General features: G+C 40.4%; 1 protein-coding gene across 1 annotated transcript in view; it reads right to left on the minus strand.

The window, feature by feature from the left end:
- MTCL1 (microtubule crosslinking factor 1) overlaps positions 1 to 14,427 on the minus strand; it is a 52,512-nt gene that overhangs the window by 27,799 nt on the left and 10,286 nt on the right. Inside the window, exons 4-6 of the mRNA XM_040587054.1 lie at positions 8,190 to 8,282; positions 5,130 to 5,360; positions 3,307 to 3,495 (exon numbers count right to left, since the gene is read on the minus strand). Coding sequence (XP_040442988.1) covers positions 3,307 to 3,495; positions 5,130 to 5,360; positions 8,190 to 8,282 — 513 coding nt within the window. The remainder of the gene's footprint in view (positions 1 to 3,306; positions 3,496 to 5,129; positions 5,361 to 8,189; positions 8,283 to 14,427) is intronic.

Below are 14,427 nucleotides of genomic sequence, written 5' to 3' on the forward strand. Positions count from 1 at the left end.
ACTCAACAGAACCAAAGTGCTTTCTTTTTCCACAGGCTGTTCTCCCTGATCTCTTACCACACACATAGAAACGTTGATTTACAGCAAGCCCTCCTGTACTGTGCCATCAGCCCTACTTGCCTGCTTATCTTCTGCCCGTGACCAGATTTCCCACTTGGCTCTTGTGCGTTGCCAGCTCCTTCCCAGACCCCTTCTGGCGTATGCTCCAGCTACCAGCCAAGGGACAACACCAGGAAGAGAAAGACAAATTGACCCTTCTCAGAGTCCCCATCTACTCTGCCTTTCATCAAATAAACTTTTTTCTCCCCTTTCTCCTCTGCTATGCCTTCATCCCTCTGTATGCTGGCCACATAAAAATCTCAGACAAGCGAGACGTAAATTTTCAACCAAGTTGGGTACCTCAAATTGTAATAATATAATATTAAAGGCTGCTCTGTTTATCACTTTTCTCAAAACAATTCCACTTTCCAGTCAGGGTGAGAAAGTCAGCAGCAAGAGTGCAGACTGAAGATATAAGCCATTAAATATTAACATTAAATGTTAAAAATAAATATGGGTTACTTCAAGTTACTGTAAGCCCTTTATTTTTTCTGACCCAGTTAACCTCAGCCACTCCTAGACTATTTCAATATTTCCTTTCCAGTGTGAAATGAGCGCTGACGCATTTAATCTTGGAGCTTGCCAGGCAGAAGCAGTAACTTAGGGCTCTCCCGGGCAGGTGCAGGGTTTGGAGGCTTCCAGCTTCACCACTCACCTCAGATTCCCCATAAAAACACTGCTTTTTTTTCCAGCTGCAGGCTTCAGGAACCTATAGAAGACCCCCAAAACTCTGGGTGTTTTTCAGCGCAGCCTGACTAGTCAGTGGTATACTGGGAGATGAGCACTGCCGAGATCCATCCCTTCAGGAAGGACGTGCTCATGGTCTACTGATACTCTCAGAGCTTTTAAAACTGGGACAATACAGGCAAAGTGTTTTCTTGCTATATTTTTGTTTAGTTATTGTGTTTTGGGATCACATATGAATTAACTGAAGCTGATGTTTATGGGTGAAAGTAACGTACTATGTGTAGGGTCTGTGAGGCTGGTGAGCACAGCAAAGGTCCTGCATGCAGGAGGTCTGCAGGGTCAAGCCATCCACCACAGTGAGATAGACAATTCACACCTGACTGGTACTAAGATGTGTGGGGGCAGAGCAAGGCTCTGGCAGAGCCTCGAGGGTGCAGGAGGTGTGCATACCTATTCCTGTGCCACAGCCCTCCAGAAGACACTTTTGATGCCCTGCATCTGACAGCATCAGAATTAACCTTCGCTATGGTTCCTATTTCTGTGTCAGAGAATAATCATAATCATTTCTTGCCATTGACAAATACAAGCCCTGTAGCACTGAAACCCCTTTTTGCATGCCTTTCAATAAACACAGTGCTTGTTAGAAGATTTGCCACAGTGAGCGCGCAAAACAAGTAACAGTGCTTAAAATGAGAGATCCTTAGCAAACTCACACATTCTTGTCATGTTGAAATAACACTTTTTTCCTGGTTGGAAGGCAAGAAACCTGTTTTACCTTCACAGGTCCATTTGGATATCATGCACTACTCCCTGTCAAGAGGGGTACTGAGATGTAGTCTGTTCCTATGCTTCATTTCTTTAAGCAAGACTACCTGGAACTGCTGCATTAGAACAGCATGGAATGTATATAAAAATGAATTACAAGCAATCCTACTTCCAATTTCTGCCACCTTAATCGAGATTAATGCCTAAGCAATGATTATTTCAAAAAGGACATAATTTATTTGAATGTTCTTGGTCATTTTGAGAGATTTATATGGGAGGTTAGTACATAACACAGTTTGTACCGAGTTAGTATGTTAGCTTATATTTATTTTACTCATTTTAGATTAAATCAGTCTGCAGATGGAATGCAGTTAAATGATGTGCTCAGGAGCATCTTGTCCGTGGCCGCCTTCAGCTTCTACCGGAGAAGAGCTTGCTGAGAGGATGACAGTGATGGGTCTGGGTGACTGGCAAGGCAGAACCTTTCCAAATGCCAAACTGTGATCAAATGAATACTAACTTGGCAGCACGCTTTACAGAAAACAATAGCTAGAGAATGAAGTTGTCTATGAAAAAGGAAAGCAAAAGAGTATATAAACTTAAAGCAGAATATGAAGTAGCATAAAGACCACAGATTTCTACAATTTTATCCAAACAGGAATTCTAACTGAAGTTACATCTTGAACTAGAGAGGTAGGCTGCAAGACAGCCTGGACATCTCCCAGCACTAACTTTATTATATGATAGAGACTTACTGTTATCTGCTTATCTATTAGACCATGTAGATAATAAGCAAACCAGTTGTACATACTTGTGAGAGTCTGAGGAATTCAAGGTGAAGAAATGCAATGCAAAGACACACCGAATCCCCAGATCCTGCAGCAAGTCCAGCGGAATAATTGTGGTCATAGAGAGTACACATTTGTCTGAGAGCTCTCACTGTGGAGCAAGCTCCTGAGTCAGGGGCCCGGACAGAGATGACACATAAGGCATAAAGCTTCAAGATCTTTTTCACTGAATTTGTGTTTCTAACACAGAATTCTTATTCCATTCTACTTATGATTGCAAATAATTCCATGTAACAGGATGATCTCATCTGAATGTTTTCCATTTTAAAAATGCTCCTGGAGAACGTTTGGAAGCCTTAAGTCTGTCCCCTTTGGATGTTTGCTATTGTTAGGACTGCTGATACACTACATGCAGAAAGGATAAAGCTAGGATATGTGGTAGAGCTCTGACACGCACAGTTATGGCACAGGAGATGTGAGAGATGTTAATTACTATGATTTGCTTTTTGGCATTTAAAAACAAGCCCAGTGACAGGAAGGAACTTTCGCATTGTTTTTCCATAATCTCTAAGGGAAATATTAAATACATGTGCTACTTTCTTCAATTATTTAAAGGAAACAAAATCACCTCTTCTTGCTAAAAGCTAGAATACCATAGATGTGCTTAGGCAAGAGAAGCATGTAAATTCTGCAGACCATCACATACTGATAGATGTTTCTGGGCAAACAGCCACAAGAGGAAATAGGATTTTTCACTGATAGCATCTGCCAACAGGAGAACAGTAATCATGTGGCTCCTGATTAAATATAAATACAATGGATGAATTCCACTGTAATTGCTGTGTATCTAGAAGTATTTTTACAAGTATGATTCTAGGTGATTTAACACAGCAGCAGAAGAAAATGAACTCCCTTGGAAAATTCACAGTTTCCATTCCCAGGGCATGATATACAAATGGTATAGTACCTGCTTCTGCTGCTGCAGTAATTCTGTAGTCTGCAGCTGTGGCCCACGATCTGTGCTCTCCAGGGTGGGATGCTGGGAGAAATCTGTCAGTGCAAACACAACATCCTCTTCCTCCTCCTCTCGCTCTGCATCATCCGCCTTCTGCTCAGACTGAATGCCAAAGTCTGGGAGGGCCTCAGGGTGCTCGATCTAAAATCCAAGAGATGGGATACATTGACACTCCTTTGCCATTTAGCTCAGGGGACAGAAATCTGTTGAAGGACTAAGAGAAGGAACAATCTTCCTCTGCATCTCTGAGGTGGGATATAGACTTCTATTCTGTAGGCTACAGGAAACAATCTTTGGTGGTATACGACATGTTGCATATGTGAACACAACAGTATGCAGGCCGGCAGAATAGGAGCTCTATACGGCTGAGAAGATGGGTGTAATGTAGCATGATGGATATAATCATTCACGCATGAATGAAAAACTATACAAGACACTAGCATATTGTCTGATGAAGATATGGAGACCAGGAAGCAGCCAAATCTAACACTTTATTCTCTCTGATGCATTAGCAAAACACATGACTCCAATAATGACTGGAGGTGGTTTGATTATAAGTTAACCAGTCAAAAAATCCAAACAGTGAAAAAATAAAAGCTATTTTGATATTAGAAGATCAGCTAGTTTACACAGAAGCAAATTAGTACTGCAGAAGTAAAGTAGAAGCAAATTATTTCTAAATAGCTACTCATCTCTTGTTTCTGACTCCTATTACCACAGCAGACGAAGGTAAAGATGTTCATCTACTTTTCATCTAAGAATACAAAACATTGGAGTGTTCAGCTTAAGCATACTCCTACCAGACCTGAAAGGTTACTTGTACTGCCAAATGCAGCACTGAAAAACACTAGGCCCATCTTGTGAAATTCAGAAATACTGAGCAAAATTACTTAGTTGCCTTAGCAAATGGTTTCAGAATTACATGAACCTGCAAAATAAATCTATTATTCTCAAGAATTTTGTATAAAGCGTTAGACGGGCAAACACTTTTTTAAACTTACTTTAAGTAAGATTTCCAAAGCACATGGTAATTCTGGGTGTCCAACTTGACACAATTTAGCAGCACCTTTCTTCACAGTGCGTGTTGGCTGGTAGTCACCTCTGCTGAGATGTGTCAGCTTGGGGATTCCAGGTTGCTATGTACTTCTGAAATTCCTGATCTTAATTTAGTCACTACTTAGAAAATCACCATGATGACTACTGGTGTACTGCTGTTCAGTGTGGTAGATGTGTGTATGGAGAGGAGGAACAAACAAGACTGATTCACTGTTAATTCCCACAAGAAGCTCTATAATTCTCCTGCCAACACGAAAACAGAGCTTCCCTCCGTCTGTATTGCTGCAGGCTTTATAAGGAACACACTGTGCACATGATGAGAAAAATGACAGCACTCAACACATCAAAACAGATTTGACTCCTGTTAGCTCGCTAATGTTTTTTTTTTCTTTAAAAAAATCATTCAGGAGTCATATCTTTGAGACCTACTTAAATTTTCATTTACTATAAGAGTTTTTCAGGACTAGATGTTTGTAGTAGTTAAGCGTTCAGATTTAAAGATGGGTGGTCTGTAACATATCATGCAGAATATACTTTAGCACAAGCCAACTTAAGAAAAGGCTTCATGTTTAATTTGAATCTTCTTTAAATCTATGTGTAATTATAAAGCTGCTGATGCCACACCATATTGAAAGTCTACACATGAAGAAGGGACATCCCAGTACCCCACCGCTTGCAATTTCATTGTGTTAATAAGGTGTTATATATCTATAAGTTACCTCTAACACATCTTCCCCTTCCTCCTCCATTCTTTTGCCTTGCCGCCAGTGTTTCAGCAGCCACTTCAGTTTGACATACAGGAGAAAGGTGTCCTGCTTGAAATGCCTGAGTTCTTGCTGCAGCAGACTTTTCTCCTGGCTCCAGGTCTTCTCTTCCAGTTTGTTCTGCAAAGTCAAGCTCTGCACTTCCAAGTCTTTCCTCCGCAGGGTCTGCATATGCTCCTCCTCCAGCTTTAATGGAACAACAGACACCATATCAATGAGCTAGTGTCCTGAGGCAGTCTTCAGGACTGTTACTCTCTTGGGTGAGACAAACTAAAATCTCTAACCTTCATCAGTAGTGAGTAGCTATTAACTTTGGCTCAGTAAGTTCCTCAGCAGTTATGACTGTTAAGGAAACCAGAGGACAGCAACCCATAAGCTTTGCTTAGATAACCATATGCAAGTAACCTGCTGTGGAAGTGGACATTTAGTTTAAAGATGCGTGAGACCTCTGCTGCTGCTTAAACTGTACCACTCATATTTTCCTTCCTCTCTCGGCTGTATCCCTGCAGTATGCTTCCAGCTCAGCAACCACCGCACACTACTGCACACAGCACACCTGCTAAATGCATTTGCAGCCATTCCTGCAAGGTGGGACCACAGCTGCCCTTCAGACAGCCTGGAGTACCATCCTTGCCTCTCCCCTCCCCAGCCACAGACTTATCCTTTCCTCTGTGGCTACATGTCCCTCTGCTTCTAGAAAGGCAACACCTCTGAAAGAACCACATCCAGTATCTCAGATACAACTACTAGTCCCTCGGTTCTCATAGTTCATACTTGGAGGCATCTGAACAACCCACAGTAAACATTTTCTCATTCTGATATACCTAGATGCAGGAACTGAAGAGACAGGAATAGGTTGCAATTTGGCACTCGGTATGTCTTAGTTTCAAGTACTAGAAGCACCAAGAAAAGCTCATTCTCTGGAGCACCCGTATAATTACATCTGCTTCAACACAAGGCCATTGGAAACATTCTTTAAATGTGACTTCTCCCTCAATATGTCAAAATCAAACCATGGCACAACCTGTGCCCAACAGCACTAGTACAAGTTAGTTGTACAGCATCTCATATTCTGCGTGGATGAGATAGAGTTTCCACTTCAATCAAGCTGTGGTTCATATTGATCAAGAAAAGGCAGACGGAAAACGAGTACAGAGCCACTGCTCACAGATGCCAGTTTCTACTGCTTCCCATTCTGTGGAACAACAGCCTCTGCCTTTGCTGACCAGCCCCACAGATGAAATCTGTGAAAGCCACAGTACACTAACGACCACAATGATTTAAACCATAACAACATAACCTGCAACAAACAACATTCACACAGGAATGAAGAATACTGCAGAGATTCTTCTTCAGGAGCATAGACCCCACAGCAATTAATACTGCTCAGAAAAATATGCTTGATTTTCATGGCAACATTCAGATGCTTCTGACACAAGATACTGGTCCATATTAGATGGTTTACTAAGGACTTTCCTGCCCTTTAAATGATGTACCCTGGCATAATGCAAATTTTCAGCATCTATAGTACTATGTCTTAAAAAGTTCCTGAGTAAATTACACCTTTTTACAGTAGTTGCTAGCTTAAATAGGTTTAAAATGGAGCTTAAAAGTGGTCTGGAATAAAATTAGCTATAATGGGCCAAAAACCCTACACACAGCTCCTAATAACACTCATGGAGAATGTACACCGCTAGCACACATAAATTTAATGTCATTAGACATTGCTAAAAATTAAATAGCAAAAACCAGGCTTAATTTAAATTTGATTTTTACAGGAATAAACAAATAGATTATGTTGATGCAGATTCTTTCACCAAATGAAGCTATGGTTAAATACAGCAAAGTTCTGAGTCATTTCCACCAGAAATCCTGGAAGATGATAAAAAAGGAACAATATCAACAGGATGGGCATAATCTGGAAAAAATGAAGAATCCAGAAGATGCTTTTTTTCTTCTAGTTCTACTGGCTGTCAACATTAGTAGCCAGCTTTGATTTGGCTGCATTTTTCATTGTTTTTACAAGCTGTTATGATCTAAGTCCCTGTGGTCACAAATTCTTGAAGAAGACCCTGGTGGAGGTAGCTTCACAGAGTATTATGCTTTTTCAATGGATAGCTATTGCAAAAGAAAAGGATTTTAAGAGGCAGGCATAACTTCCAAAAAGCTTTCATGGCCAAGGCGTCTAGGAAGGAAATCAATTTACTGGTTGTCTTCAAAAGCCTCCATGAGAAAGCTCCTATGGAGGTCAACTGGAAATTAAAGCTACTTATGAAAAAATGGAGAGATACCACTCGGGTCTAGTGAGATTAGCTGGCACAGGGAAAAATGCTTTACACTATGCAACAATTATGCTGAATTTGGCCTATGAAGCAAATTTAAAAAGAGAACTTAAGTTACAGCCAAACAGCCTGCAAAAATTAGGAACAGATTTTTTTCGTTCTAGGAGCTAGAGTTCACAAAACGATTGACTAATCTGTTCCAGCCTTCAAAAGAGCAGGAGGAGTCCATGTAACAAAATATGATTTATTCACCAGTTACGAATTAAAGGGTTGGAAATATGGGGTATTGAGAGATACAAAAACGTCCCAATTTGTGTCTCAGTTATGAGTGTGTAACAACCCCTCTGACTTCAGAGAAGTGTTGGATTTTCTTTGGGTTAGGAGGGGCAGAATAAGGCACAGAGCCCAACTGTGCTCCCAGAGATCAAACACACCCTTTCCCAGCTCATGGAAAGCTGAAGGGGCTGATATAATTACCCATGAGGTATTTCATATCTCAACTTCCCCCGCAGAGGGGAGGACAAAACTTCTTTCTACCAAGCAGAGATGCCAGATTTGAAGTGGCAAAACAGGCTGGAGTGCACATTTCCCCAACTTCCAGATTCTTCATTTACTCAGATGAAGTCAAAAAGGCATAGCCATCAGGACACAAGTTCCCATGGTTCTGACAAACAGGGTCCATGCGACATGTCATGGTCACGCATCTCTCCCAGCAGGCAGGTTTTGTATTTACCTGGATGATCCTTTCTGTAAACTTTTCTTGCTCCTCTCGGTGAAGTCTTGTCTCCTGCTCAAGCTGAGCCTGAAGCTCCTGTATCGATACATTCTGTACAGGTAAAACATGGGAATCCCTGAGCTGATCAGCAGGACAAAGGGACAGGTCTAGCAGAAAACGTGTCTCCATAGTATAAAAAACAAGAACTGCAGGACAGACATCTGCACAACTCACAGTTATCAATAGTTAAAACCAAAGCACAGTGTGCGAATAAATAGCAACACCCTAAATATGTGTGGGAATTTCCTGTGTGGCTGCTTCTGGAAACTAAAGTTGGGATGCTGATGTTACATGTTGGATATTCCCTCCAGGCCTCTGCTCAGAGTTTGCACTCGAGTAGCTAAGACAGCGCACCATCAGTGATGTTTGTCAGATGAGCTCCTGTTTACAGGATTACAAATTTGGTGGCGTATTTCTTTATGATAACCAAAGCTATAAAATTTTAACATCTCTGCAGAAGATGTATCTAATGCACATATGTTGAACCTAATTGTTAATTTGCAACACTTCTGACTAGGCAGTTAACGGGATAGCATTTATTAAACCAACTAAGCATATGAGGTCCCTTTCTTCAGATACAGGACAGCTCTCTGCACAAGTCGACTTCAATCTGTGATTTCTGCTCAAAATCATTACTCCACAAATGTCACGGTGATAATCAGTATGAGCCTGAGATCTGACCAAAATTCTTGAGTATTTCCCCTTTCAGGTCCAACACTATTTTAATCTTAATACTTCTAATTTCATGTTCACATCAGGTTTGGAATCCCATCCACTTTACTTCTGAAAGTTAATTAAAAAATAAAGACCCAAGAAGGCAGAGTCAACCTCATTATTTACACTATGCTAATTAATCTTGTGGCACTTACATTCATGATCAGAACTTTCCACCCCTTTCTTTTTGTGTCTCTCACACTGGAGCTACAACTTTGTCTGTACAAAGGTGATGCTTGTCCAGATGCTGTCCTCTTCACATGCATTACCACAGAAAATACTACAGCACCAAAATTCCTACTTCTCAGAGTAAAGACACATTTAAAGAAGGGATCCGTTCAGGCTTCAAAGCATAATCCCAAATTCCCTGCTGGCTGACGCCCAGCGCACTCCAATCTCGGCAGCTGCAAGGATATAACACAGGTCGTGGGACCGCTCTCGGGGAGCTCTGTTGCCGTTTCCCCTCCAGCACCAGGCCCAGCACCCGTCTCCTCTCCCCAGGCACTCCTCCTACTTCCTAAGAGCAAAAGCAGCTGCTGCCAGTGTTTGGGCCACAGCAGCCCTTGCTGGGACACTTTTGGTTATTCAAAAAGTATTTGTCACTGGAACAGATGCTCCTCTCCTCCTCGAGGGAAGAAGAAGATAAGGCAGATGGAGGTATCCCATAAACCACCCGCAGGACCATACTCCACTGAAAAATGAAAGTCACCCTACATATACTTTCTGGGCCCTATCAGTTCCTTCTTTACTTGATTCACTTATTGACTTGCGCATGTCTGTTTTGTACCTGAGGAAAAGACACTTCCAGCCCTCTGAAAGGTACACATACAGTGATCAAGAGAACATTATCTGCCTTACCAATTTCATCCTACACCTTAATGTGTCTGCGGACATTTTGTATAGCACAAGCAAAAATCTGGTCGCACAAATAATTTTGAAAGTACTGCTTGCAATGGGATTTGCTAGTTTTGCACAAACATTCGTAAACCATCAGTTTAATTTTCTCATCCACTAAAAGAAACATTATTTTCATCAGAAATTTCTGCATTCTTTTATTCTGATCAGGCTTCTTTAGGAATATGGCAAATAAGAAGTAAGGTACCTAGTTAATTCAGGTGTAATTAAAAAAAAAAAAAAAAAAAAAAAAAAAAAAGGTGTGTTCCTTCTTTTTAAGAATTCAAAATCAGCCAAAATCATGCAAAGTTGATTGGGTGAAAACTGACACAACATGGCAATGCTCTTCTGTTCACAGTCATCACTGATCCTAATACGCCTGCCCTTACAGTATTACAATTACACATTTAGATAGTTAGAAATGTTGTTGGTCTTGGGATTCCTGAAACTGGAAGCTGAATCAGAGCAGTAAGAGTTATCAGGAAGGTAAGGTTTGAATTTTTCACTCGACTTCACACTTGTGTTTTCCAGTGGACAATGATTTGCTAAAAGATCATTCGTTCTACTTCAGACTAATATTAATTGGAATCACGTAGTCATGTATATACTGACAACACCTTATGGCTGCAAAATTACGGCAAGAAAATGATTAAACTGTGCAATATTTCAATAAACATGTAGTCCACGCAAAGCCAAGCTTCAGGCAGCTTGGGCAGCTGGGATTATGCGGTAACTGTTGGAACTACTAGGAAGAGGTTACCTACATCATAAAGGCAGACAATCATATGCATACGAGACAATGCAAATCTTTTTACAACGACTTTGCTTGTTTAAGAATGATAGTTTTTATAAGTGGTAAAATAAACATGTTGAAAAGCCGTTAATGCACGAATGTAGAGCTGCACACCTTTTTGCTTCCAGTGCAACCTGAGGGCTCTTCACAGCATATAATTTCATATAATGTCATTTCTGCTAGAAGCATTGGGATTTTTACTGCTCAAATCAAGGGAGAAAAAGCTGCTTAAGCACCTAGTAGATTGCTGCTAAACATCTGGATCATGAATGAAGAATATGTACAAATGTATCATGTGATATTTGTATATGCAGTTCAAGTACCCAATACTGCTGGACTTCTACATGTTTGTGTGTGGAAATCAGGCCCCTGTGATATAATAACAGGGTGTAGTCTGTGGCACAACTGTGGTTTCGTTTGTGACAAAATGGACACTAACATTGATAACCTGTTAACTCCCATTCTTTGTTTCCTTTGTTCTCATTAATGAACGCACTACAGGAGGAACAGAAAACACCCCAAAATGGGCTGGCCACCACACAGTGAACTGACACCACAGGAACAGACACAAACTCACTACGACAAGACATACAAACACAATATAACGGGAACTACGAGCTAGTGCTACTCCATCACAGCACCACAGAAACAGCTGCAGCTCAACACTGACGGACAGTTTCCCATGTATCCCAATTATTGCATTTCCAGATTCACTCCTGTCCTCTCGGACAGGCAGCGCCAAATCTTTCTGATAAGTCCTTTTCTCTCACCTGTTATCACTCCAGAACAAGCTAATCCAGGCCGATGTCTACCTCAAGAGGATACGCAGAGAAAAGTTATCCATGCTTTGGGGGCTTCACCACTGCTCCGTCATTGCACTGACCCCTTTTTGCCCCTCTCAGTGTGTCGACGGCTTTTCAGGTTAGTTTCCAGCTCATACAATCCCACATTTCTGCCACAAATTGTTTTTACACCATTGCCATGCACCGTGAGGTACAGCTGTGTCTTATTGTCTGTTTTCTCCATTTTACCATAGCTAATTACAATCTCAATTTGCCTGCAAACTTGATCAGTTTACATGTAAGAACTGTGAAGATCAAATTTCATGGAATCTTTTTTTTAGTAATTTTTTTTGAGAGCAGTGGAACAACATAAGGCCTGAGGAGGCAGGGTGAAAAAATGCTCTGCAGCATTTGTGTGCAATTCCAATGTAGCCAAAAGATGAATATTTTATGCTATTCTGGCTAATGCTTTGACATCTGGACCTTATTTGACCATGCAGTTTAAAAACTGCTACTTTTTCACATGTGATACTGACCCCTGCATGCGTACAATCAACCAGATCTGAAAGGAACTTCCAGTGCCTTTTGTATTACTTTTAACATACAATACACATCTGACTGAATTCTCAGAGGCTGCCTCTGAAGCTGTACTCTTTTCCTCACCCCTTAAAAATAAATGGCATATATTCCATTTGCTAGTGTACAATAGGCAGTTGTGTGGTTATTTTTCTGTGCTTATATGGAGAGTTTGTGATTTTGCGAAAACACAGAACACTTTGCTCAGTCTTTAAAAATCCACCTCGTATGGATAGTACACAAAGTCTCACTGAGTTCAGTTATGACTGGGATATCCAGATTTACATCATAAAAGGTCTTTTAAGCCATTATGTTGTCAACCTTTACAGAATCTTGCATAGCAAGAAAGAATACAATTCATCAAAGTAAATTATTCTTGCTGTCCTTAATCCTGGTGGGAAGGGATCCTGTCAGCACAAGTTTGTCTTTTTTCTTCCCACAACTTTGCACTGGAGGAATAGTGGACACCAAGAGATATATCCTTCTATGTGGTCCTCATTTGTTATTTTTTGGGGTTGTGGGTTTTTTTTCCTTTCCCCCCCCAGAACAAAGAAGAGTTACAATGTATAAAACATTCAGAGTTTCCTTTCTGGGAAAACAAAATCTTAAATCCGGGCAAGAGAAAAGGATGTGTAAATTTTCAGCACATGGCTGGGAGCTGCTGCAAAAGCCATTCAGCTGAAAAGCTCTCACGTGGAATTATGAGAATTGCACAGAAGGAGCACAGACACTCCAAACCCAGCTAAAAATAGAACATTTAAAATACAGACCAAAATTCTCCTTGTATGTCCAAAATAGATCCATACAGAAGTTTTGATTCAAATGAGGTGGTAAAGTGACTTACCTAACTTGCACATCACTGTATCTGATTGGTCCACATTTAACCCAGGTACTCACTTAGAGTAATAAAGATGTTTTATATTTCTTACGGGCATGATAAGGAAAATGGATAAACAGATTAAAAACTCATTAGAATAAATTATTCTTCAGTGTGAGCTCTTCCTCCTTTATTACTAGACCTTGTGGAAGACTTACTTTTTAAGACCTTCTCTAGCCTATCCATTTTTATTTTAATTCTCTGTGACAACTTGTTCCTTTTAAGTGAATTCACTTCAGTGGTTCTTTTTCCATAACCTGGGAGTGTCAGAGATTTTGTGGCATTTTTCCACACAGAAACAAATGTGTAAATCTTTAAAAGCTACGTATGAGGATAATCCAATTCTGAAATGCAAAGATGACTGCTTTTGCCTTTGGTGATATACATTTACTTAGGCAAGGGCAGAACTGATACCCTCTGAAGGAACAATCAGAGCTAGGAAGTACAGCTCTATTCTAGAGCATCAGGTATCAAATATTGCCACAAACTATACTTGGACATGTGAAAGTGATTTTTTTTTCCTCCAGACTGTTTTCTTGTTTCTGAATAAACAGGAGGAGACTGCTTAAGGAAGCTGCCTTTTGTTTATGGATATTCCATTAGCAAAAAGGGTAAAATTCACCAAATGAAAAATTATTTACCATTTTTTCCCACTGGTTCCCATTTGTTGCCATAGTAACCCTTTGATTTGTCCTGGGCATTTGCTCCATGAAGAATTGTGTTACCTTTTTTAGTTCCTCCATGGCTTTTACTCAGGGCAATTCTCACTTGTTCACTTGCTTTTTCTTTGGATGGTAAAGAATGATTTCCCCCTCCCAGCACAACCCTACCCTGCTAAAATCATGAATAATGGATTGAACATCCACCCCAATGGGCTCCAACCTCCCACAACAGCAGCTGAATGGCTTGTTTCAGCCAGAAAAAAAAGCTCTGCTCTTAAGGCTATTTTAAGATATAATTTCCCTTGGACTGTGACTCTAACCCACCTCTTTAAATGCAAATATATTCTAATAATACTGTTGCACTAACAACTGCAGTGCAAAGCCCAAACAAAGGCAGATGTTTACAGTTAGGCTATGGGGTAGTTTCAAGCACAAGTCAGTCTGCATTTGTTGTATTTAATCAAACAATTAGGGTCTCAAGATGCTCATTTTTAAAAATAGGGAAATGGCTAAATGGAAGCTGCTCAGCATTGCTTGGGAAAATTGTAATTTAAAATTCAGCTTGGAAAAAATTAATTTAGTAAAATGGGTTTGCCCGCTTAAAAAGAAAACATTTGCCTCACTGAAATGAAATGTGTTGTTCTCATGCTGAAAGTCCATATGCAGTAAGAAGATCATCAATCAATGTTATCCACTGGCCAGTGCATATATTTTCACTTCATATGTTAAAGCTGATAACGGCTCATGTGTAGCCATCTCTGCTGCAGACACTGAAAGGTTTGAGTCTCCACCTCAAATTTCTGTGGTAATAAAAAACCCCTTTGGTATGTCAATAATATTTTTTCCTGATCATTCATCTGGCCCAAAAATATAGTATTTTTTGCAAGTACAGTGTATG

This window comes from Falco naumanni, chromosome 3, assembly GCF_017639655.2.
Source record: "Falco naumanni isolate bFalNau1 chromosome 3, bFalNau1.pat, whole genome shotgun sequence".
Taxonomy (NCBI): domain Eukaryota; kingdom Metazoa; phylum Chordata; class Aves; order Falconiformes; family Falconidae; genus Falco; species Falco naumanni.